General features: G+C 36.9%; 1 protein-coding gene, 1 long non-coding RNA gene and 1 pseudogene across 2 annotated transcripts in view; 1 reads left to right on the top strand and 2 right to left on the bottom strand.

Annotated features, from left to right (window-relative positions):
- Positions 1-26,101, top strand: part of LOC138143822 (uncharacterized) — a 557,370-nt gene that overhangs the window by 30,499 nt on the left and 500,770 nt on the right. The gene's annotated exons all lie outside the window — the stretch shown is intronic.
- Positions 5,168-6,341, bottom strand: LOC138143821 (high mobility group protein B1 pseudogene; annotated as a pseudogene).
- Positions 10,213-26,101, bottom strand: part of LOC138143806 (hormonally up-regulated neu tumor-associated kinase homolog) — a 34,543-nt gene continuing 18,654 nt past the window's right edge. Inside the window, exons 6-9 of the mRNA XM_069065058.1 lie at positions 25,667-25,802; positions 19,155-19,332; positions 12,773-13,006; positions 10,213-10,275 (exon numbers count right to left, since the gene is read on the bottom strand). Of these exons, the coding sequence (XP_068921159.1) occupies positions 10,213-10,275; positions 12,773-13,006; positions 19,155-19,332; positions 25,667-25,802 (611 nt within the window). The remainder of the gene's footprint in view (positions 10,276-12,772; positions 13,007-19,154; positions 19,333-25,666; positions 25,803-26,101) is intronic.

The following is a 26,101-nucleotide window of genomic DNA, read 5'->3' as shown; positions in this document are numbered from 1 at the left end:
TCCCTGTGTGGAACATGGCCCATAATTCCACTTCTTTCATTCAGTTTCCTCATTTGCATAATGCAGGATTTAGACTAGAGGTATCTAAATCAAACAAACCATGGCAGCACAGAGCTTTAGAGCTGGAAGATTATAGCCCAACCCTCTCGTTTTACAGATGAGAAAACCAAATCTCAGAGAGAAAAAGAGGGTTGTCTAATGTCATACAAATAGCAAAGGACAGACCCAGAAATGATGATCTTATCAAAAGTTCTATGGTTCTAAAAATTAGAGAGGCTTCCAGTATCACTTTGCAGGACTTGAATCATCAATCAAACTGGTTATCAATCAGTTCTTCAATAAGTGTTTATTAAACACTAGGTGCCAGGTGCTGGGTAGTTCTAGAGTTTCAGAAGGTTGTCATGGACAAATTTCAGAGAGACTCAGAAAACATTTAAAGCACCACTAGCTCTTTGGGAGTTGATGGCAGAATCAAGCAAGCAATCAATATACTCCTACTATATGCCAGATCCTGTACTACACTGGGGATTAAACAAAAACAAAAGGGAAATAGTCCCTGCCCTCATGGAGTTTACTTTCTGTTGAAGGACATGTACATGTGCACTCCAGCATATGCATACATGCAAAATAAATTCAGTGTAATTGGAGTGGAGGGGCAGGAGTAGCAGCTAATTTGAACTGAACTCTGAAGGAAATTAGGGATTCTTGGAGGTGAGTAGGTAAGAGAGCTAGCCTTCTCTAATGATGCTAATGCTCAATTGTTTCAGTTGAGTCTGACTCTTTGTGACCCTGTTTAGGGTTTTCTTGGCAAAGATACAGCAGTGGTTTACCATTTCCTTCTCTAACTCATTGTACAGATATGGAAACTGAGGCAAACAAGTGACTTGTGCAGGGTCATATAGCTAGTAATAGGCTGAGGCTAGATTTGAACTCAGGAAGATCCATCTTCTTGACTCCAGGCCAAGCACTCTATCCAGTTCACCACCTCTGGCTTCCAAAAAGTTGTCATGATCATCAGATTAATGGGCAGCTTTTGATCTGAGAGGTGATGGAAAGATTTGTGGTTGAAAGACACTTTCAGCTGAAAGTATCCTAGTCTCTGATGGGTGGGGAACTCATTAAGGAAGTCTATCAGAAGAATGCCATGGCATGCAGGCGGTCAACCCTTTCACTAATAACTAATGTCATTTTCTCCTCTTTCATTCTTGTCATGTTCTGACTTGTAGGTTCCTTTTCATTGCCTGGGAGTGTGTATTCTAGTTTGAAGTAGGGGTTGGGTTTGGAGAATTCATATTCTGTGACTGTATCTGTAAACATTCCAGTCTCCATTGAATAAGTCAGTGGTGACAATTTATTTGTCTTGGTACTTTTCATATTACATAATTCCATAAGACTATGATACATTCTTTTCCCTGTGTTATTTCTCCTTCCCTTCCAATCCTATGTGAATTTGGTGGATCAAGGACTAGATGAATTAAAATTCTATCACTGGAGCATGGCTAACACAGCTCACTTTGTTATGTAATGGGATTTTTCCATTTCTCCCTTTTATCACTTAAAATGTTTATTGATATTTTTTGTCTCTATGTCATCTTCATTTCCCAATATATCCTTCCCCAATCCTCTCTCATCCCTTAAATAAAGAATGAAAAAGAAAGGGAAAAAAATGACCCCATAAACTAACAATCCCATCAGGTTCCCCACCCATTCCTTGCCTCTTTGAAGAAGTAAGGGTGATGGATCCTTATATTTCTTCTTTGGGGTCAAGTTTGATCATTATAATTTCACAGCATTTAGATTGTTGTTTGCTTTCATTAACTTTGTGCTTATTATTTCCCTAATTATGTTTATTTCACTTTCTATTAGCTCATTGAAGTATTCCCATGGTCCCTTATATTCATAGTCATTGTTTTATTCCATTGATATACCACAACGTGCTTAGGCATTCCCCAATTGATGGGCATCTATTTTGTTTCTAATTCTTTACTACCATAAAAAGGGTTGTTATATTTTGGTGACTATGGGAACTTTTTTATGACTGAATTTCTTTGGAGTAGATGCCTAGCAATGTGCACAATGTGCACATCTTTCTTCCTGGGTATGTATGAGGAGCCTTTGGATTCATACCACTTTTTGCCTAGCGGCGGTAATGTGAGAGGTTTCACCATCATGGTAAAGTCATTTCAGTCTCTCTTCACTCTTTGATACTGGAGGAATACTCTCCACTGAGCTAAGGCTATCTAATGTCATTTTCCTCTGAATTATTAAAAAGATGAATTGAGGCTAAACTCAAATCCCTTACTACTGAATTATTGATTAGAGCATGCCTATTTGTTTATGAGCTACAGCAAGAAGGTGTACAGGGCACAAGGCAGAGAGAGACATGTGATTTATAATGGCTTCTTTTTTTCCTTCTTTTCCACTGGTCAATTTCTAGCTGTTTGCTCTGGAATTAGACAAATTTTGTTTGGAGAATTGTGAGGTTATACAGAGTAACAAAAGAATTTTTACCTAGGGGTAGGATGATAAATGTTTAACAAATGGTCCTCTGGGAAAAAAGTACACTTGACATATTTTAATAATCTGCATTATTAACATTTTATCCATCACTTTCTTAAGAGTAGCAGTAGTTGTTGTTATTTAGTTGTTTTTTCAGTTGTACCTGAGTCTTTGTGACCCCATTTGGGGTTTTGTTGCCTTAGATACTGGAATGGTTTGCTTTTCTTTTTCCAGCTCATTTTGCAGATTAGGAGACTAAGGTGAACAGAGTGAAGTGACTTGCCCAGGGTCACACAGCTAGTGTGTGTCTGAGTCAGAATTTGAACTTAAGTCTTTCTGACTCCAGGCTCAGCTCTATCCACTGAGCCACCTAGCTGCCTAGGTTGTTACCTGTCCAGTGACTTGGTATAGAACTTGAATATCTCTTTGTATAGGGTGTCTATGTATTCTATGTCTATGTCCATGTATTCATATGTATATCAGGAGAGGCATAGGGTCATAGAATTTAAACTTGGAAAGAACTTTAGGGATCATCTAGTTTTACTTTGTCATTTTATAAGGGAGAAAATAGATCCAAAGAGAGCAAGTGACATGTCCAATGTTGGCTCAGCATCTGCCTTAGTTTCCTCATTTGTAAAATGGAGATGATAAGGGTAGCTAGGTGGCATAGTAGATAGAGATCTGGGTTTGGAGTTGGGAAGATCTGAGTTTGAATCCAAGTCTCAGACACTTATTAGCTGTGTGATCCTGGGTAAGTCATTTTACCACTATCTGCCTCAGTTTCCTCAACTGTAAAATGGGAACAGTAATGGTAACTACCTGGTAGGGTTGTTGTGAGGATCAAAGAAGATAATATTTGTAAAAAGTGCTTAGCACAGTGCTCGGCACATAGTAGGCACTATATAAATGCTTATTTCCTTCCTCCCATTACCCTTAATAATAATGTCTGTTTCCCAAGGTTGTTTGTGAAGATACAATGAAATATTTATAAATCACTTTCTAAAGCTTGAAGCATTACTGAAGTGCTATTCTTCTCACTGTTGTCACATAGCTAGTGTGTGTTAGTTATGAAAGATTTTGTTTATATACCAAACTTGTTTTTGACCTGTTTTCTTTACTTGACACTGAAACTACTGACTTCTTTTATGCTTCCTCACATACTGTCATACTGACCTGCTTGCCATTTCTCTTAATGGTGCTGTACTTCCCATCTTCATGATTTGTATTTGGTGTCTTCCTATGTGTAGAATGCTCTGCCTCCTCCCTGCTGCCTACTGGAATCTTTGATTTCCCTCAAAACTCAACTAAAGTGCCACCCTCTACATAAAGCTTTTCAAATTCTCCCAGCCTCTCTAATGGTAAGGGAATTTGAAGATCTTCCCTGTCTCTTAATGGGTCTCACTTGGAGCCCAGCAAGAGAGGCTTGTTTTCAGGAAGGTGCATACCTTTTGTTATTTTTGTAATTAGGCAGTGTGTCACAAAGGTTGTGATGTTCTCTGACCCTAGAGAAAGTTATATGTACCTCTGAGGTAAGGTTTTGCTTCTGGGCTCATTTATAGGAAGAGTTGTATGATTTGGCCAGATGAGACTCTGGGCAGCCATTGAGAACCCCAGCTTTGAAAACCCAGATGTTGGTGCTTTTCTCTCTGGTAACTAACACTGTATGTATGCCATGGTCAGGCAGTTAGAAGCCCTGTCTGTTGAATTGTATTATGTTCTCTGTCTGTATTTTTTGTTTGCTTTTAACTTCTGCTTGCATTTTCCCCCTGAACTAGGTAAATGATATATATTTGATCAAACTAAGATTGTTAACCCCTTTTGAGTTGCTTTCCTTTAGAAAAGCAGATCAAAGAACCGATGTTAGCAGCCATCCTGGGTATGCTAGGGTGCTTGCTGTTACACCTTCCTTCTCAAAACTATCTTGTATTATATAAATACATATATGAACACACATGCATCTATCTATCTATATTATGTATGTAATGTATGTCTCTCTCTACATATATACATATGCATATATATATTGCCCCCTTCCCCCTTTAGAATATTAATTCCTTGAGAGCAGAAATTGTTTAACTTTCATATTTTTTATTCTCACAACTTAGCTAGTGGCTTGCAAATTTATTATTCAGTTGTTTCAGTCATGTCCAACTCTCTCTGTGACCCCATTTTGGGGTTTTCTTGGCAAAGATGCTGGAGTGTTTTGCCATTTTCTTCTCCAGCTTGTTTTACAGATAAGAAAATTGAGGCAAACAGGGCTAAGTGACTTGCTCAGCTAGTAAGTGTCTGGAGGCAGATTTGAACTCAGGGAGATGAATCTTCCTGAGTTCAGGACCAGCACTCTGTTCATGGTGCCACATGGCTGCCTAAATGCACCTACTTGTTTGCCTATATATGTATGGTAAAATGAATGCATTGTTGAGCCTGAAGTCATATAGACATAGGCTCAAATTCTATCTTTAGCACTTACTAGCTGTGGGTTCCAAGTCTCTTAACCTCTATGTGCCTCAGAACTCTAAGCTTAGAGTTATCTGCTACTTCATAGATGGTTACAATTTGCATTGGTTATTCTAATCCAGGAGTTCCTAATGGCAACAAAATCTCAGATCTTTCATGCACACACACATATGTATATACAGTATACATTATTTTTTTAAATAAAAAATTGTATTTACTTAGAATCATTCAGAATGTCAACAAGACAGCTGCAACTTTTTTTGTTTTTGTAATTACAGAGTGGTGTTCAGTTAACAGAACAACAATTATTTCATATGTTGCGTCAAAGATAACTGAAGATGAAAATGAACTACATCCCCATATATAACTAATTTGTGCTGCGCACCAATGAGAACCTGCTTTAAATTTCCATGCCAATTTACAACCCCCATACTGTAACCAGGCAGGGTTAGTGGCTATTGAAAATACCACTAAAGGACAGGGCTATCTAAAGACACATTCGGTAGTGTGTTAACTATACAAAAAAAAGACACTGTACAGTTTTAAAACAAATCTTATGCAGACTTACATTTCAATTTTTGTTTTCTTTAAAAGGAGTGAGTTGTATACAGGGGGTTAAATGCTTTATAGACAAAAAAAATGCTCTAGAACCAACTTATTCATCATCATCATCTTCATCCTCCTCCTCATCTTCTTCATCTTCCTCATCTTCCTCCTCCTCCTTCTTTTTCTTGCTCTTCTCAGCCTTGACAACTCCTCCCTTTTTACCCACATCAGGTTTTCCTTTAGCCTGGTATGCAGCAATATCCTTTTCACACTTTTCCTTCAGTTTAGCTGCCTTCTTTTCATAAGGTTGCTTGTCATCTGCAGCAGTAGTATTCCACATTTCTCCCAATTTTTTTTGCCACATCTCCAGTAGAAAGACCAGGATGCTCCCCTTCGATTTTTAGACGATACTCAGAACAGAATAAGAAAAACACCGGAGGAGGCCTCTTCAGTGCATTGGGATCCTTAAACTTCTTTTTTGTTTCTCCTTTAGGTGGTATGTAGGTTTTCATTTCTCTTTCATAACAAACCTTATCAGCTTTTGCCACGTCCTCAAATTTTCCTTTCTCTTTAGCAGACATTGTCTTCCAGCTTTCTGAGCATTTTTTAGAAAATTCTGAGAAGTTCACAGAAGCATCTGGATGCTTCTTCTTGTGTTCCTCTTGGCAGGTTTGCACGAAGAAGGCATATGAAGACATTTTCCCTCTCAGCTTCTTAGGATCACCTTTGCCCATTTTGATTACTTTCCCTCAGCGCTGTACAGAGTAGCCCAGTGCCCGTCCGGCTCTTACTTTCCCCGGCGCTGTCTCTATGGAGCTCAATGCACTGCAGTGGCTGTCAGAGCGGCCTCCTCACTCTCTCCATTCTGTAACATTACTCCTACAGTATACATTATTGCTATTTTTGCATTATGCAAAATTTGCATTTTGCAATATATATATTATTACTATTTTCCATTGACTTGTTGTGGCCTGGAGATGACCAAGTAGCCATAACAGCAAAACATAAGCTCTGGACATGATTTGCTACTGTCCTAGGTTTATGATACAAATGAATTATGTAATCATTTGGCTTGCTGAATTTGAATAAGAAGAGTCTAAATTCAAAATTACCCAATTTTTGAGCGGAAGTTAAAATGCCATTATCTGTGCTAAGTTTCTTCACATTATTCATTTTAGTAAGTCAAATGTAATATAAAACTTGTTTCCAATGAAATTTTTACTTTAAAAAATTTTGAGAAGTTATAAATAACCATTTAAAGTTTTCAGTGATCAAATTTAAATTTCTTTTTTTGGAGGGCAATTGGGGTTAAGTGACTTGCCCAAGGTCACATGGCTAGTTTTTGTGTTAAGTGTCTGAGGTCATATTTGAACTTAGGTCCTCCTGACTTTGGGGCTGGTGCTCTACTCACTGCGCCACCTAGCTGCCCCATAAATTTATTTTTCTTAAAATTTTTATTGACCCAAATTTTAAAAAGCAAAATAATATTCCTTTGTGATGGATAAATACAAAATTGTTTAAAGATAAAATTCACTGACATATCAGAGATAATTATAATTAAAGACAACGGGAACAATTATAGTGGTGAAAATAAAAAACACAGCCTAGAAAGGCCAAATCCAGAAAATATGATCTACTATAATTAAAATTCACAAATACTATTATTGATGGAGAGGAAAAACTGCTATTTACTTTGTATGATTACAAATAGCATCAGAACTAAGGAACTGAAATGGCATCTTGAAAGTGCATTTGCAGAATACATGTAAGGCAAGATAACCTTTTCTGAGAAAATCAAAAGCTTTTAGGAAGCAAAAATAAATCTAAAAAAAGTCTTAAAAAAAGGGCAGCTTGCATTGTATGAGATTGCATAAAGAAGTTCTAACTGTAGTAAATCTTGTTCAGTAGAAGAAATAGTGCTTTTGTAGCTATTTATATACAATAGAATGATAATTGGTGAATCATATGTGAGGTAGTTTTGAAAGGTTCTATTTTCAGATGATATTCAGGAAAACACAATTAGCCAAATGTTTGAAGATCTTTGCCATCGATAAATTGAGAAACCCAAATTTTCCTAGTTTGAGTTGAAAGTGGATGAAACAACAGATAGAAAGATGCTTATCTGATATGTTGTTGAAACTGATATTGGCTAAGATTTGTTATGTTGGAAAACTATTGAAGATAATGCCATGTCAAGAAAAATTCTAGATAATTGATGGATTTTGAAAATAGAAATGCTATAATGTGAGATTAAAATTCAGTGAATGGCAGGGTGAAAAGCATGTCAACAATTAGTGGTGTCATATAATTTGAACAAATTTTATGTTTTAAAATTGTTTATATTGAAAAATATGAAAGAGTAGTCATAGATAATTTTAAAGTTACAATTTGATTATAAGAAGTAATTAACTTTATAAAACAGTCAACTAAGTGTAAGACTCTGCAAAATTGTGTGATGATGTGGGGGAAGAGTGCAGAGAACTTTTTTTTTGCTTTAAAAAATTGTTTTGCTTTATTGCAAAATGTACATACTTCCTTATATCAAAGTATTATGAAGGATATTTTAATGAAAAGCATAAATTACAATTTTCCTTACTGTTAAAAATAAAGGTGAAGCAAATTCATTTCATAAAATTTCCTCTTAAAACTTCAGTTGAGATTCTTGGGAAACTTTTGTGAATATTTTTGAAAAAATTGAGTGCTCTAAGTAGACCAACACAAGGTATTCAAACTCATGCTAATTTAGAAAGATAAAGTGACTGTATTTTTTAGAAAATTAAGAGCTATTGCTAACAAATTTACAAAATAACATATGTATGTTTCTCAATTTAAAAATAGCCTGCCATGCAAAAAAAGGAAAGAAATCCTAATTTCATTTTAAAGACCTAGAAATTTCTAAATATGACTAGCTGATGAACCCATATGCTGAGCATTACTTCATCCAAAGAAGAATAGTTAACAGGCTTATCATGCAAATGTATGATGATATAATCATTTAAAGCAGAACTTTTTATTATATTTGATCACAGGTGAATAATGAAACCTTTTTTTCAAAGTGAATACAAATTTATAATTCATAACTATTTGTGTGAAGTAGGTTATTTTCAGCTATTGTTATAAAGACAAGATACTGATTTTACTTAGGGATTCAGAGTTATAAATGCCAGTATCCTCAATGACACAGTGTTTTAAGAAACTTTGCATCAAAAAAGCTCATCTATCTTATTCATACTATTGTTATGCTTGTTTTAATAGGTTCAAAAGATGAATTATTAAACAGTTGATCAATTAATACACATCCATGAATGTTATTTTTATTGTATGTTTAAAGTTTGTGTTGTTAAAAACTGTAATAAATTTTAAACCTTATTTGAAAAAAATTTAAGCAAGGCAAACTATTTGCATAGGGTTTTTTTTTGGTGAAAAGTGTGAGGAGGTGTGACAATTTTGAAAAAATGGAACCATAAGTATATAAAATTTGGAAATATCTACCATATGGTTACATTAATTGTATCCTATATTATGTTAGGGACTATCTCAATAATTTTGTAACCTCTGAAGTGCAGGTAGAGTAATACATATACTTTGGACATTGACCAAATCCATATTATATCATGGACATTACATCAAAGTAGACTGTATTAATTTTAGCTTCATCTATATAGATATAAGGATCAATGAGGATTAATAAGGAAATGCCTATGAAAATTACGGCAGAAAGGTTTAATGCCTGCAATAACTTACATATCAAAGCTATCTGTAAGAAACAAAGCCCCTTTAAAGGAATGCCACAGAAAGTCAGAGGCTATGTATTACATAAAGAGTATTGGGTGCAGCCAGCATGGTAGTCAATAAATATGTGGTTCATATAGCAGATTGGATCACAAACAACCAATAGCAAGGTCCAAAATTTGGTGGGATAAACAATGATTCAATTATTTGGACAAAGACAGAAATGGTGATCAGGGGACTTGTGATGCTGCTGTTTAGTAAATCTATGCTCTTTACTATGAAGAAAAAAGATCCAAAAATGAATTTTTAATGTATATCCCCAGTGCTAGGTCATTATGCCAAGCATAATGCCTTGAACAAAGAAGGCATTCAAAAATATGAGTTTTTTTTTAACTGAAGAAAGATTTTACTGTGAAATTATGAGGCATGCCCTAAAATGCCTTTTGTGAGTCCCTGGGAAATGGTTTATTTCTCATAAATAGGCATAACTTTTAAAACAAATATATAGCTATGTTAAATACACTACAATTAATTCTAGAAATAAAAATTAGAAGTAGGCTTGTTTCCAAATTTATACTTCCAGCTCTGGACTACCACTTCCTGTATTACATATAAAAAAAAGGTTTAAGGCACATTAGGTCACAAGCACAGAACTCAAAACTGTGATCTTCTCAGGGCAAAGTCATAGCTTTTATTTCGTGTTGTTTTGGCTCCTGACCCCAGGTGATTCCTTGCTTGTTTAGCATGGGTGTAAAAAAGTTGCAGCTACCTCCATACTTCTTTCTTTTTAGCTGCACAAATACAATTCATTCATTTTGTGCAAAATCTAATTTTAGGACCTCAGACCTTTTATCCAGTCAAGTCTGTCAGAGGGGTGATAACACTGGGAGGTTCACATCTGCCACTTTTTGGTCAGTATTGTGCTCAGCTATGTTTCTATTATTCTTCTTTTGGTTAAAAAGGATTCTTGGCTTCTCCTTATATTGCCTCAAACTTCTTCTCAGGAACGTCTTCTGCTGAGACATGGGGACCACAGGTGGTCTGGAAATGTTGAACAGAAGTAGAGGGGATGCACTTGACACTTGCTGAGATGTTTTCATACAATAAGTTTTCTTCAAAAGACCCTTTTTCAAGGTCATGTTTTTAAGCCTAGGTAAGGAGGAAGGCTGTGGTGATGTATTCATTGTTATGTTAGCACTCCCTTTTTCTTGAGGCTGCCATGTTGGGTTTGGAATATTTTCATCCTTGGTTCTCAGGAGGTCTTTAAGTATTGTGTCTTGAGGAAGTATGGGACTCCACCCCTTACCCTTGCCTATATAGGATGCTGCTGATAAATGAGACTGTGGGTTTGGTAGTTTTGTGGAGGGAGTCTCCAACCCCAGAGGTGGTATTTCAAAAAGATATAGTATCTGGGCTTTAGGTGAGCCTCTGGGACCATCAATATTCAGGGGGAAATCCAAATATGGTTGATTTCTTGGCTCACCTGAATCTGCTCTGTTTGCAGATGTAGGGGGTTCAAAATCATTCTGATCTCTCTCTGAAAAAGTAGAAACTAAGAAGAGACAACAAATATAATGAGATGATGATTGGTTACATGGTTATACAAAGGATATTTAACAAAAGATACTTGCCCTAAGAATAGAGATGATTAGGTATGCCCAATTCCATAATGTGCAAAATGGAGAGTTGAGCTAACAGTTCAGATAATTAGAGAAAAGGAAAATTCCTGCTTCAATTATCAAGATAATCAGATGAAGGAGATATTGTTATTATTGGTTTTGGCCTAAATTATTTCATTCATTAATTCAATTCTCCACTTCATTTTATAAGGAAGGCAGATATATCTAAGCATTTAGTTGCCTAAAATGTCAATATTTCTAGGATTTATGATTTCAACAGTAGACTCTTCCTTCAACAAAAAAAATGCATTTGATGAATTGTGGAATAAAACTTGTGAGATCAAATATGCTGAAATGCCCAAGATACATATGCAAATTGCACTATTAATTTTCAAACTTTTTTCTCTTTTCTTCATTTTTTTCAACTTTCTTTTTTCTAAAATTAAGTATAGGAATAATAAAGAAAATATGTATTTTAAAAAAGGTAAAATGTTACCAGTTAAAAGAAGACAGTTCCTCTTTCCCTAAACTAAACTCCTTTGAGTTTATATAGTACCTTAGGTGATAAGCATCATTTTCTATTGCTTATTGATTATAGACCATTGCCATTGACCTATATTTCAATGGAATTTTGCTGTTCTTCTATTGGCCTTCATATCACAGATAACACTTGTTGTTGATCTCAAATCCTCTCCAAAGCATGATAGAACATGAGAGAATTTGTGTTCTGCTGATATAGCTAGCCCTCAGGAACCCAGGGTCACTATTATGCTTCAATGAAGAATGAGAGCAGTATTTACAAAAAGTTTAAGTAGGACACAAAAACTGTGAAAGTTTGACTCCAGGTTCTCAAAAGGGTATGATCATGGGTTTGCAAGCTTTTGCAGGACCTACCAAGTTGGAAATTTACTAGTGACAAGACTGTTATCTGAGGAAAATTCTTGCTAAGCCTAATAGATGTTTATCAGCAGAGGATTGGTCAAATTTTTTGACTATACCATAGTGTTACTGGAGACAGAGCCAAGAAGAAGTGAAGGCTTCTGGGAGATAAAACTGTGAGAATATAGTCAGGAAAAAATTTCCAGCTGTGATGTAAGACAGCTGACACTGAGGCTAAAACTTAATTTGCTAGAGGAATTAGTCCAAACTCCTCCTTTGCTGATATACAAGATAACTTATTTGTATATGGAGAGTAAGAATAATTCTATTTCTTGACTTTTCTCTGCCACTTACTTTGTTATTCAATCCCAGTTAATACTTTTACCTTACATCTTGCTGGTTAATAGAACAGGCTCTAGATTAGGACTCAAGACAAATATTAGCTCCTATATTGAATACAGACATCTGAGAGAATTTCAGAGTGATTTGAATCTGATTTGTGTTCCATTTGATTGACAACAAGTCATAAAAACCATTCATTTACTAAGGCAAGGGTTGACAAAGTACCACAGGTAAAATTCTGCCTACCATCTAATCTTATTTGGCCAGTGACCTAAATAAGAATGGAGTTTGTATTTTTAGATAAAATAAAACCTTGTTAAAAATATAAAAACCATTCTCAGGTAGAGGATCGTACAGAAAAGTGTCAGAGGGATGGATTTAGCTTGCAGGCCATAGTTTGCCCACCCCAGCACTAGAGCACAGCAATTGGTTTTCTGTGATTTGTGTCTGCGTAAGGAAGAACCCAGGCCAGTGAAATCACAGATCTTTGACATACTGAAGTCATACAGCATAAATGAGAATGAATGGCCTGCCCTAGGTCATGTACACAATTCAACAAATAAGTAGCAAAACAAAACTAAATAAAACAAAAACCCTCAAAGACTAGAACAGAATAGGGCCTTTCTCATTCCTGGGTTAGGCAACAAAAGTCCTCTGGCCACATTAATACAAAACAGGGCAGCAGACACATGTCTTACCACAGTACCTGCCAGAAAATTTTCTTGGTTTTCCAAAGTTATAGCAATTTCATCTTCCTGAATGATGTCTAACACTGTTGGGTGTTGTGCAGAGGGAAAAGTCTTGTCATCACCTTTCTTGAAGACTCCAGGCATGGTTGCTTTGGTTACTTTCAGACTCCTAGTTTCTCCTTCTGGATTTGGATTTGTGGTTTTGGGAAGTCTGTTATCATGTTTTGAGAGCATGTGGTTTTTCTGAAAATATTAAGACAATTCTTTAATTATCATTAAAATGATAAAAGTTTAGCAGTAAACAAAAATTTAAAAAGTTAGTTGCCAATGCATGTTTCTTACTTATCATTACAAGAAGCAGTGGCTATGATTATTATTTTAAGACTACCAGCTTGGTCTAATTTTGTGAAACTTCATTTCAAATTTATATAACTTATTTTAAAAAAATTATAAAAAGAGAGAGTTAGCATTAGAAGACCTCAGTTTGAATTTAGTTCTGCCACTTCTAAGCTGTATGACCTTGGAGACAGCTAACTTACCTCAGCTTCAATTTCCTCTCCTGTAAAGTGGAGTTAATAGTATTGGTCCTCTTTAGGGTTGTAATGAAGACAAAATGATAAAATATATATAAAATACTCTTCTTACATTTTTATTCCATGTTTGACAAGGCATATTTCCCATAGATAGTTATATAATTAAAATTACTTTCAGGTTTGGACACACACACAGAGAAAGTGTTGACTTTATTCCTTTAATCTAAACATCTTTTGGAAATTTGAGAGGTCATAAATGTTTAGGCAAAGTGGTCAAATAGTCTTTCAATGTTTTACATGCTGCTAGTTATAAAAAATATTTTCACTAATATGTTTGCAGACTGTTACTTTATATGACATATCAGAAAACCCATTCTTACTGGTTTCATTACCAGATTGCTTAAGGACCAATTGGTAAAGCACATGAACAAGAAAGTTTTTGAGCAGAAACTGTTTTCTTCAACATCTAGGTGGCACAGCAGATAGAGCACTGGGCTGCAAATCAGGAAGACTCATCTTCATGAGTTCAAATCCAACCTCAAACATTCACTAGTTGTGTTGATCTTGGGCAAGTCACTTGACTCTATTTGCTTCAATTTCCTTTTCTATAAAATGAGCTGAAAAAGGAAATGGCAAACCACTCCAGTATCTTTCCCAAGAAAATAATAAATGGGGTCACAAAGAGTCAGACACAAGTGAAAAGACTGAGCAACAACTTCCTGGCTCAAGGCTCAGGGCTCTCTACCCACTGTGCCACCTAGCTAGATAAAACAAAATAAAATGTGTAAAGAGTTCTGCAAATCTTAAAGCACTATGAATGTCAGCTATTATTTTTATTACATTTTGAATAGGGAAATCTTAGTCATGTCATATTTAAAAAGGGGTAAATTTTCCAGAGGATATAGTGTTTGAATATTTAAAGTTTTAAAACATTTTAGTTATTCCTATTTATTTTCTTCTACAGTATTTGAGTATTATATATACATTTTGGACACGTCTATATCTATCTATCTGTCTGTCTATCTATCTTATCTATCCATCCACATACACTAAAGTTATGCTATTCCTTTACAAAATTTTCCCTGTTAAGAGGTAAAGAAAACCTAGATCAGGGGAGGGGAACCTGTGACCTCGAGGCTACATATGGCCCTCTAGGTCCTCAAGTGCTGCCCTTTGTCTGAATCCAAACTTCACAGAACAAATCCCCTTAGATTATATTTTTTTCTTTCACAGAAAAGATGAAAAAAAAAAAAGAGGTCCTCCTATTAGAATCCTAAGTAGAAAGCAGTCATTGTCATAGCTAATAAAAGAGAAAGGTCCCGGAACACATTATGCATTTCAAAGATTAGCAAGAACAGCCAAGCACCTTGTATGCTACTTGGTTTGTTAGCTACAAACCATACCTATGAAGTGATCACTTAAATCTATAACTTAATTAAAAAAAATTTAAACTGAGGCATTTCTTAGAAATCTTTTCTGGGAATTGAGGTTTCAGTGAATTCAAGATCTAGAATTGTTACTTTTTTCTGTGTCCTTACGTTCAAAGGCTCATTTTCACTAAGGGTTGTAGTGAAATGAAATATGTACCCCATAAAATAGAAAATACATTTATTTATTTTAGAACCTCTTAATTCTAAACAGGCTACTTCTTGCAACCTAACCAGAAGCACGAAAAATAATTCAGATTTCGACTGTCAGATGATGAAGAGAGAACAGATTAACTGTAATAATAACAATAACAGCAGCAATAACAACCACTCTACAAGTAGGTGTTATTATTCCCATTCTGTAGATGAGAAAATTGAGTATGACAGAAATGAAGTGATTTGCACAGAGCAAAAAAACAAAAACAAAAACCTAGTAAATTTTCACCTGGTTGTACTACTTTGATCCTTCTCTTCCTTGCTCCAGGAAGCTCTTTATTAGGAAAACCTCATCTTCTTGCAAGATACCATTAGCCTTGGTATTCTACTTCAGTACTAGCCCCAGCTACTTGGTTGAAGCATGGGGCCCTGTCCTCTAAACCCTCCATTTAAGGAAGGAGCTCAGCTCACAACATCTCATTTCTCACCTGGCAGTACTTCTATGGGATTTCTTATGTTAAGTACCACTCCCCTCCTCACCCCACCCAACCATCTTCCTTTTGTGTTTGATCTTCCTCCATTAGATTGTAAACTCCTTGAGGGCAGAGACTGTCTTTTTTTTATTCATATTAGTTTTCCTGGCATTTAGCATAGTGCCTGGTACAAACTAGGTACTTAGAAAATGTTTATTGTCTCTTGACTAAGTATCAGAGTCAGTATTTAAACTCTAGTCTTCCTGGCTCCAAATCCAGTGCTCCTTCCTTATGATACTTCATAGTAGACAGATAAGCTGAGTCAGGGGTGGGGAACCTAATGCCTGGAGGCCACAAGTGGCCCTCTAGGTCTTCAAGCCCAGCCCTTTGACAGAATCCGAATTGTTTGGATTTGGTCAAAGGGCTGCACCTGAGGATCTATTGGACCTCATGTGGCCTCCAGGCTGCAGGTTCCCCTCCCCTTACCTAGGTCATTAAAACTTCCTGGGTCAAATGGATTAAGAGATTCTGATTAATCCACAGTAATTCTCCCCACTAGAATATAGTTGGGGGGGAGGGGTGTAGCCAAAAATAAAAACATCTCTGACATATCTGAGAAGTTAAATAATAATAGGGAGCACACAATTTGGTTGCTGAGGGGAAGTAGGGCAGAGTTCACCAGTTCTACCAGTTCTAACTCCTTTCGGTCTAGTTCTTGTGTTGATTTGCATGGCAACAAGGGGTGGGGTGGGGTGGATTATGGACAGTGAAAAGAATCTCCTCACCCCAGCTCTACCCAGCTTCACAGTAGTTCTTCACATAAGTCTCAGGATGATCTGAAGGGGGCTCAGAATTAGGACCCAGGGGTGCAAAAAAATCTGGACCCTAACTTAGTTAGGAGTTTGTCTTGAGGGAGTCAGAGGAAAAGCAAGGAAACTTCAAAAGACAATTTTCTTGTGTGTCTAGATGAGTAAGGCTATGTGGGCTCTCGGGTTATAGCTAAGACACTTGAGAGAATTTGCTCGAGTTGGAGGTACTCAGGTTCAAGTCTTCCCTCTGACTTACTACGTGTGATCTTGAATAAGTCACTTTGCCTCCTTGGTCCTCAGTTTCCTTATTTGTAAAATGGATTCCATGGTGTTTGAAGTCCAACTTTAGATCTATGATTCATGAAGGAAAATAATATGCATACAACTGTAATTCACTGGAAGAGCAGATTTTAGCACAGTGCAGGCAAAGGATCCAAAGAAACCACACAGTAGCTAAAGATGTGTACAAAGTAACAGCAGCTCAGTGGTGATGCCCAGCAGTGAGGACAGAGTAACAGGGCCCGCAGCTCAGCTAAGAAAGCAACTTGCCTGATGATATCAGCTCTGGTACATACCCAGTTTCCTACCTGTGAGCTTCTCTTTGTGTGTACAATACAAGACAACTGTATTCTCTGTGCATATCTCCTTTCCTGCTGTTGATAGGGCTTCTCCATGACCCCATTTGGAGGTTTCTTGGCAAAGATACTGGAGTGGTTTGACATTTCCTTCTCCAGCTCATTTTACAGATGAGAAAACTGAGATAGACAGATTAAGTGACTTGCCCAGGGTCACACAGCTGGTAAGTACCTGAGGCTAGATTTGAACTCAAGAGGATGAGACTTCCTGGATCCAGGTCCAGTACTCTATCCACCATGCGACCTAATTGACCCATGGTAAGTCATAGTAGTGTATTCTTTTGTGTTGGGGGAGAGATCATTCTTGTTTCCAAACCTTGGCATGTCTATCTCTACAGTTTCAGTGCCTTTTTATTTATAACTTAAGCATTAACAAAGGCTATACGTAGAGTCAAGTCCATGGACCCTTCTTCTGCTTCCCCCCACCCCCACTTTTTGTTTTATGTAGAAACAAAGCAGAAAGAAATATGGCCTTGGGAGGGTACTGGTGCTATCTGCTTTCCAGAAAGTGCACTAAGGGCTCTCACCTTGCTGGGATTTTCAGATTTGGGGGAAGTGTGACAATTTAGTGGAGGAAAATTTTTTGATAATTTTGTTTCTTTTGCTTTGGATGATGTACTTTAGAAAAAAGCAAAAGTGTGTGTGAGCAAAATTGTGTGTGCAAATATAAATGAAAAAACCCATAGTTAGCTTGAACTTTATAAACTACAGCAGATTTATTATCCTACCCAGTTGAAAAAAAAAAATCCCATCTTCCTCCCCCATAGAGATTAAAGTAAGTAAAACAAATAAAATAAAGATTATTTTCTAGACATTTGGAACAAAGCAGGATCATTCTTTCCTTCTTCCATTTCAAACATGAATAACTCAACTTAGGAATTTAATATAATTTTTAAAAAATCTAAAGCATCCACGCAAGCCAACAGGGACAAAGCCTGCAAAATCTCCGTTTGCAGGAGGGAACCCTGTTATTGGAACTAAGGCAACTCTGGATACGAGAATAGGCATTCTCTGGGGCACAAATCCGTCTTTGGACCAAATAATAGTTACCCTTTTTTCCCTAAGTTGATGAGAACTTCTCTATTACACATAAGCCTGGGAAGTGAGATCAAAAAGCATTTGCTCTACAAATTTCTGCCTTTCTGAGGCAAGTTTTTAATGATTAAACTGTGGGGAGCACCTTTATTAAGATGACTCTAAGAGGGAAGCTGGAAAATGTGTAAGAAGACCTTTGGCACTTCACAGACTGGAGCCAATGGGACAGTTATTTTAGCACCATTGCCTATATGGGTCATATGATATTAACTACGGCAGGTATGGTCTGGTGACAGAACCAGGAGTGTTGATCAGAGAATGTGAGTAGGTTGTTTCAGAATGGTCTGTGGTGTCTAGACAGAACTGGAAGAAGCCTTCCTCACTGAATTCCCCTTGGGGAAAGGGGCTGAAGACTGATTTTCTAGTTTCCTTACTCGTGTGCCTGTGTTAGACACTGACAAAATACCCTGGGCAAGGGTAGCTACCTAGTCCAGGATCTCAGAAAGGAAATATCTCAACATTTGAGAAACAGCTCCCAGAGTGAAAGAGTGGAGTCAGACAATAACACCGGTATTTTGAATTATTTTATTCATTTCTTGTTATTTAATTTTTTGGGGGGGGGGTCTTAGTCTCTTTTCCCAACTAGATTGTGAGCAAGGACCAAGTTTTGTACTTCCCTGAAAAGTTCATAGTATTGGGGCAGCCAGGTAGCACAGTGAGTAAGAGCACCAGCCCCAGAGTTGGGATGACCTGGGATCGAATCTGGGCTCAGATACTTACCACCACACCCAGAAATAACTGGCCATGTAACCCTGAGCAAGTTACTTACCCCCAATTGCTTTAAAAAAAAGTTCATAGTATTGAGCTGGACCTTAGAAAGCATATCTAGTCTGACTTTCTCCTTTTAAAAATAAGGCCAAACAAGAGGAAGGAAATTGCTAAAGGTAACACAGGTGGTCTAGGGCAGAGCTGGGGTTCAGCCTTCCTACTCCAAACCCACTAAACACTGTCATCCTCCATAGTGGTTAGCATAAGATTTTTTTTTTGTTAGCATAAGATTTTGCACAAAGTAGATGCCTAATAAATGTTTGATAAGTACTTGAATTACTCAAAAAATCTTCTGTGCTATGAAAGATGATATGTCTATGCTTAGAAAGCAAAATATTAAAATTTGACCCCTCTGCAACTTAGACATTTAACAAGCTCTCATATTTTTTTTGTGAGCATCATAGCTATTCAATTCCAGGGAAGTGTTAAGAAAAGAAATATTTTGAGAAGACTGATTGAATAGGTTTGTTCTTAGTGAAATGCATACTACAATACCTTTAGGCTTTTATGCTCCTTTGGAGACTTCAGTAGTTTCTTCAGCAGCAAGCTATAGGTTGCCATAATGGAAGATGGCTTGTTATTTATCAGTACACTGATAATTTCTGAAAGACCAGATTCCATGGTGTTTGCCATGTAGTTCAAGACTGTGGAGTTAAGGTCCTCGGGATGGAGCCTAAAAAATGCCAGGATAAGTATTTCATGAGAGTGTTGGACTCAACTGCATGAATGTTGAGGCTATGCTGATGCATTTGAATAGAGCAGATACCAGACTTGATATGCAGTTATGAAAATTTCATCTGGGAAAATTACTTTCATTAGACATATGAAAATTATAAAAGAAATATGATGACAGAATTACATTGGGAAACATGGTCTGCCAACAGTCCTATCAGTTTTATATTAGAAGGTGGTCATTGGAATAATGTATCTGGTCAACAAAAGCATCCCCTTTTGAATGATCTCTGCTGCCTGTGAATCAATTCTGCCATGACTCAAAGGTTGATCACTGAACACACTGGATGGATAGATAAGTAATCTGGGGGCCTATGTAGTTACAATGGCAGCAGAGGTATGAAAATCTTATGTTTGGGTTAGTAATGAGGGAGCAATGTCATAAATGATTTTTTTTCAAGGAAAAAATCTTTACTTATTGAAAAGAAATGAAGAATGAGTATGTGGACTTTTCACTGGATGGAAAAGTATAAACAGTGGTTTCTTCTAGGGCTAAGTGCTAAGATTGATATCACTTGGATTTTTTTTAAATAAACAACTTGGAGGCAAAGTACCTAGAAAAATTGCCTTTTGGGCAAGGGAATGTCAAGCTGACAGTCATAACTTGAGGAAGAACTTAGGAAGTTAAGAGCATAGCAAGTTAAGAGCAAGAGTTAAAAGCATAAGGGACTTCTATGCTTCCGTATGGGCTGCTGTAAGACAACTTACATTAAGAAAAAGAATCTAAATGATTTTAATTAGCTTTATGGGTGTGAAGTTAGAGAAAGGGCTGAGAAATAAAGTACTGCCTAAAGTCACTGGCTCAGTATGATGCTATGACTGAAACTGCCTTCAAACAAAAATAAAGCTGGTGATTCATTGGAGGCTGAATATTGAAATAAAACAGAAAGCATTACATGAATTCCCTATAAGTCAATAATGCAACTACCTGTGCTTGAATTCCTGTATTGCAGTTCTGATTGCTACACCTCAACAAAGGTACATGGAACTAAAGAAGGTTCAATACCTAAAATAGTGAGGAAGACAGGGATCATGCCATAGGAAGAGAAAGAAAAAAAAGGAATAAGCAACTTCAGCCTGGAATGATGAAGATGCAATATAATCAAAGTATAAAGTTACAAAGAGCAGTGGTTCTCCAAGTGTGGTCCATGGACCCCTGGGGGTCACTAAGACCTTTTCAGAAGTTCTATGAGGTCAAAACAATTTTCATAATACTCCTAAGAGGTTATTTGCTTATTGAAATAGTCTTCCCTTTTCCAACTACATATCTGTGTGAGGTCATATTTTCTTCATATACTTAAACCAAAGCAATATATTGTAACACATTAAATAGAGAAGTATATTTAAGCAGATTTATAACATATATCCTCATGTGGTTGCTCACTGTTGCTAGACTATCCTTCTTTCCTCATTGACTTGTTATCTCATTCCCTACAGCCATTGTTCCAAACCCTTTCTTCTCTTGTCTTCAATACTGATCCTTGGAGCCCCAATCCATCTATCCACCCACCCACCCACCCACCCACCCACCCATCCATCCAGCCATCCATCCACCCACCCACCCACCCACCCACCCACCCATCCACCCACCCATCCACCCACCCATCCATCCATCCATCCATCCATCCATCCATCCATCCATCCATCCATCCATCCATCCATCCACAAGCATTTGTTAAGGGTGTAGTAGGAGCAAGGGACTTTGCTAGTTTCTAGGGATTCAGAGACAAACATGAAGTAGTCCTTGCTGTTGAGGAGCTTACATTCTGTCAGAGGAAACGATACATACATGTATAAGTGTTTACAAAGTGAATATAATGTAATTTGGTGGGATGAGGGGATGAGACCCTGGTATCTGGGAGAACAAGAAAAGGTCTAATTTTGGAGGTGAAATCTATATGGGCTGAACTTTGAAGGAAACTGGGGAGTCCATGAGATGGAGATGAGGAGGGAGTGAATTCCAAGCATGGGGAACAGGCTATGTGCAAAGGTGTAGAAATGGGAGATAGGATATTGTGTGTGAGGAATAGCAAGCAGACCAGAATAACTATACTGTAGAATATGTGAAGAGGAATAATGTGGGGGGGGGGAGGGGAAAAGAAGTTTGGAAAGGTAAATTGGAAGCAAGATATATGATGGACATTAAATGCCAAACAGAGGAGCTTATATTGGATATTACAAGCAATAGGTAGTTTGTTTGGAATTTGGAGATGAATATAAAATTCAAGTGCATTGATTGGAGGAGTGATATGATTATTATTTTATCAATATCTCTTTGACAGATATCTGGAGGATACATAATTATAGCAGATGATGGAACATTCTACTTCCCTGAGAAGTAATAGGGAAATCCCTTAGTCTTCCACCTCAATTGCTTAAAAAAGTTTTCAGTATTATCTACTTTCTTCTCCTTCCTTTTAGCCACAGAAGGTATCTTCTATACCTTTTTAAAACTCATCCCTTTACCAGTACTCATCATCCCATTCTCTCTGGTGTCTTCCAGGATTTAGTCTGGAACATCATTTCCCTGTATTCCTCACGTATCTTTAATTTTTTCTTCAAACTCCATCAGTACACCAAAAAACTTCAATAGGTTGAGAACCACATTTATTATCTTTCCTCCTAAACCTGAAACTCACATTTCTGTACAATTGTTTTCAGATTTCTCCAGTCCTAATAATTCTTCTCTCAAGCTTTATCATTCATCCAATTATTGATCCTATACTTCATTGCTAAACTTATTGAAAACATTTTCTACACCTCATGCTTCCACCTCTTTCCCCAATTGTTTATCAGTTATCAACATATTATACTTGAAGATTTGAAGAGTAAAATTTAGAGTAAATAAAAAGTATTACTTCACCTTTTAGGTTATAAACTTATGGAATCCATTACCTCAAAAACTGGTACAGATGGAACATATAAATAGCTTCAAAAATGGTTCAGATACATTTGTGGATGACAAGTCCTTAATGGGTTACTAAGGGAAATTAGAGTATTTGAGTGAATGGCTTTAACTTTTGAGGCTGATGTTAAGAAAGACAATCATGTCTTTTCTTAACATGTCCCTTGGTGCCACTTTCAGAGACCAAATGTTGAGTTGGTTAGTTCGACACAGAATGTTTTATATATTTTAAATGCACTCAGGGAGTTCTATACAAAATAAAACTGTGGGAAATTATTTTGAGAATATGAAAAATCCTTTTATAAAATGGATAAATTCCAACCCTCTCCTGATTTTTCTTGTTCTGTAAGTTTTTATTTTGGCATGTAGGTTTATTTTTAAATGGTTACCTTCTTAGTAAAAACTAGGAATCTATACTGGGAATTTACAATTGAGGCTCTATAGATAGCATATATTAATAACATCTATCATTTATATATTACTCTAAGGTTTTTAAAGTGCTTTACCTACAGTTTCCCATTTGATCCTCACAGCAATCTTGTGAGGTAAGTGCTATTATTACACAAATGAGGAGAATGAGACATGAAAATTAAGTGACTTGCTCCAGGTCACAGTTAGTAAGGATCTTATCTCAGGTCTTCCTGACTCCAGGTCCAATGCTCTATTCACTGAGCCACTTACCTCCTTCTAGCTACTCAACTTCCAAATTTAATATCCCATCCACCTGGAGTTGGGAGATGGGTCATAGTGATAATGTAGGGGCAGTGGAAGTAGCATTGAATCTGGAGTAAAAAGAACTGTGTTTGAATATTGATTTTGCTGCCATTTACCTGTGTGACCTTGCTACTTCACTAGGCCTTATTTTTCTCATTTGTAAGATGAAGGGTTTGGAGTCATTTAATAAATGCGTCTTTAGTCTATCAATTGATAAACATTTTTAAGCACCTAGTATGTACTAGGTATTGTGCTAAGTGTTGGGGATGCAGAAAAGGGCAAAAGATTTTCTTTACCCTCATGAAGCTTACAATCTAATGTAATCATTGCCTGACTTTTTTTTTTTGAGCAATTGGGGTTAAGTAACTTGCTCAAAGTTACAGGGCCAGTTATTTCTGGGTGTGGTGCTAAGTATCTGAGCCCAGATTTAATCTCCAGGTCATCTCAATTCTGGGGCCTGTGCTCTTACTCACTGAGCCACCTGGCCGCCCCAATTGCCTGACTTTTAAAAAGGACTAATGTCCTTGTATAATACAGTGCCCATAAATGAATACAATAATACAGATATGATCTGATGAGGTTGGAGTACAGTAGAATTATCATCTAGTTTGACTTGTCTAAAGCTGGGGGATAGATGAATATAGATAGCATAATGGTTAGAATATCCAGTTTGGAATCAGGAAGACATGAGTTCTAATCCTGACTTAGATACTTGCAGTTATGTGATTCTTGGTACTTAACCACCCTGGGCCTCATTTATAAAATGAAGGAGTTGCACTCAATGACTTCCAATGTCTCTTGTAGCTCTGAATATGTGATCCCATGGGCCCCTGTTTCCTTTTTGGAAAAATGGGGTGGGGGAGTTTGAACAAGATAACCTTTAAAGTTCCTTCCAATTCTAAAAGTTATCAACTAAACCTCATAAGGTCCCTTCTTGTCTGGTAGCACTCCACTGCCTCTTGTTTCTCTCCATACACCTATATCTTCACAAGGAACCTTTCCAATGGTGAATAACTTCTTATGTGGGGAAACTGTTAGAACCAAAAAAGCTGAGCACATTTTCAGACTTATGCAGTCACCTATTCATACTTCAGATCTCATAGCACCTTAATGTATATGAGAAGTCCCCAACTTAAAAAAAAAGTGAGTTGTTGGAAAAGTTCATTTGTAACTTGGTTGTTTGGAAATTGGAACACAGAGACTCACAGAAGTGATATAATGAATAGAATTTAGGTCCCTAAGCCACTCTACAAAAGTTTATTTAACCTTACTATAGCTGAATTTGGCACCAGAGGCAGTAGAGTAGATAGAGGAGACAAAACTTTGAATTAAAAGTGGCAGGTATTTTAAGTCCATATGTTCTCCTTTGATTGGCCTCCATACATTTAAATCATGCTAATTTAGTGTTTTCCCCAAGGGAGAACTGAAAAAAAAAACATAAGGATCTTGGCAATATTTTCTGGTTGATTATGTTCAGGAAGGCAATTTTGTGAGTTTTAGAATGAAAAATAATAGAACCAGAAAAATTTTGCTCCTCCCTGCTTCATATTCAGCATTGTACTGATAAATGTTTAGCAATCAACAATCTGAAAAAAAGTATAATTGACACTTTTAAGTTTACTCCACATTATTAACTTTTTTCCATTACTTTCTTAAGTCTAGACAATCAACAAAACAATAAATCAAACCCTGATTTACAAGTCAGTACTTGCTGATTGCCAAGATATAAATGCCTACACTAAAAATTTAAGAATCAGCTCTCTTAATCTGGTTTGAGCTGGCTCTAGTGTACTGCAACCATACTAGAAGTCCAACTGTTCTTATGCATTTTTTGGGGGGAAAACCAATGATTTTATAGATTGAAGAAATACTGAAGATGAAGCCTCTCTGGGGCAGGGGGATGGGTATCATCACATTCTAGATTGGATTGTTGAAATTTTCAATGAGACACTGGGTTTAAATTCTCCCTCTAATTTATTAGCTGTGTGGCCATGGACACATCATTTAAACTCTCTGACCCTCAATTTCTTCATCTGTAAATCAAGAATTATATTCCCAATAGCACTTACATCACAAAGTTGTTCCGAGTGTCAAATGAGATGACATTGGTAATGCATTTTCTAAACCTTGAAGTGTTAGCTATTATTATGGTGTCTGGTTTATAATTTTCTTAATCTGTCAGAATTTACAAGTTCAGATGGGAGAGGCTCTATTACTTTTTTTCCTTTCTTCTGTAAATTAAAAAAAAATTGAAACCCCTCAATCTTTAGAGCATAGATTCAAAGCTGGGAAGAATCTTTTAGGTCATCTAGCCCAACCCTTGCATTTTGGAGGTTAGGAATGTGAAACACAGAGAGAGTCTTAGTGACTTATCCCTTGGTCACACAAGCAGTAAGTGGCAAAGCCTTCCAGAGCTTGATGGCCACATGATGTAAGCAAATTTAGGAAATTCATCCATCTATTTCAACATCTTTTCTGGGCTTCCAGATCAAGTCTGGAATGCATCCTGGTTTCATAGAGGTGGCCATGGAATTTTATTAAGTGTTGACATACCAGGATTGACGAAGGCACATCCCAGTGGTATGGAGGCCTTAAAAGGAAGCTGGGCATACAACAGAGTTAATAAGGAATGGGAGAGGTGTGAGAAATTAATTACCTGTTCTTATATGTAATAGAACTTAGTGGTTTCCTGTTCCATCCTTCATTCAGCCATTTATCTTTCATTGCTTCTTTAATGGCAGGCCGCTTGGCTGGGTCAGGCTCCAGTAAGGAGTGCATAAAATGCATGGCTCCTGGAATGCAATTCAGATGAAGTGTTTGGGGATGAAAACCCCCCACAGTTTGGGGGTATTAACCCAGTGAACCACAGACTCTCTTGTTGGCAAGTTTCTTCTGTTGAAACAACTAATGGTCTGACTGTAAGCCAGTTTCCTCAGTTTGACTACCAAAGTCAGTGCCTTCAATGGCAGCCTAGGCATCTCAAGTCATGCCTTAGGAACTTTAAAATGTTCAGATGTCTTTTACAAAATATATTTTGTGGCTAAGTGTGTGTGTGTGTGTGTGTGTGTGTGTGTGTGTGTGTGTGTGTGTG

Source organism: Petaurus breviceps, unplaced genomic scaffold, assembly GCF_028583685.1.
Source record: "Petaurus breviceps papuanus isolate PSGF00001 unplaced genomic scaffold, PetGlider_PUasm1.0 90667, whole genome shotgun sequence".
Lineage (NCBI taxonomy): Eukaryota > Metazoa > Chordata > Mammalia > Diprotodontia > Petauridae > Petaurus > Petaurus breviceps.
Note: the sequence above shows the minus strand (reverse complement) of the source record. Positions and strands in the feature narration are given on the sequence as shown.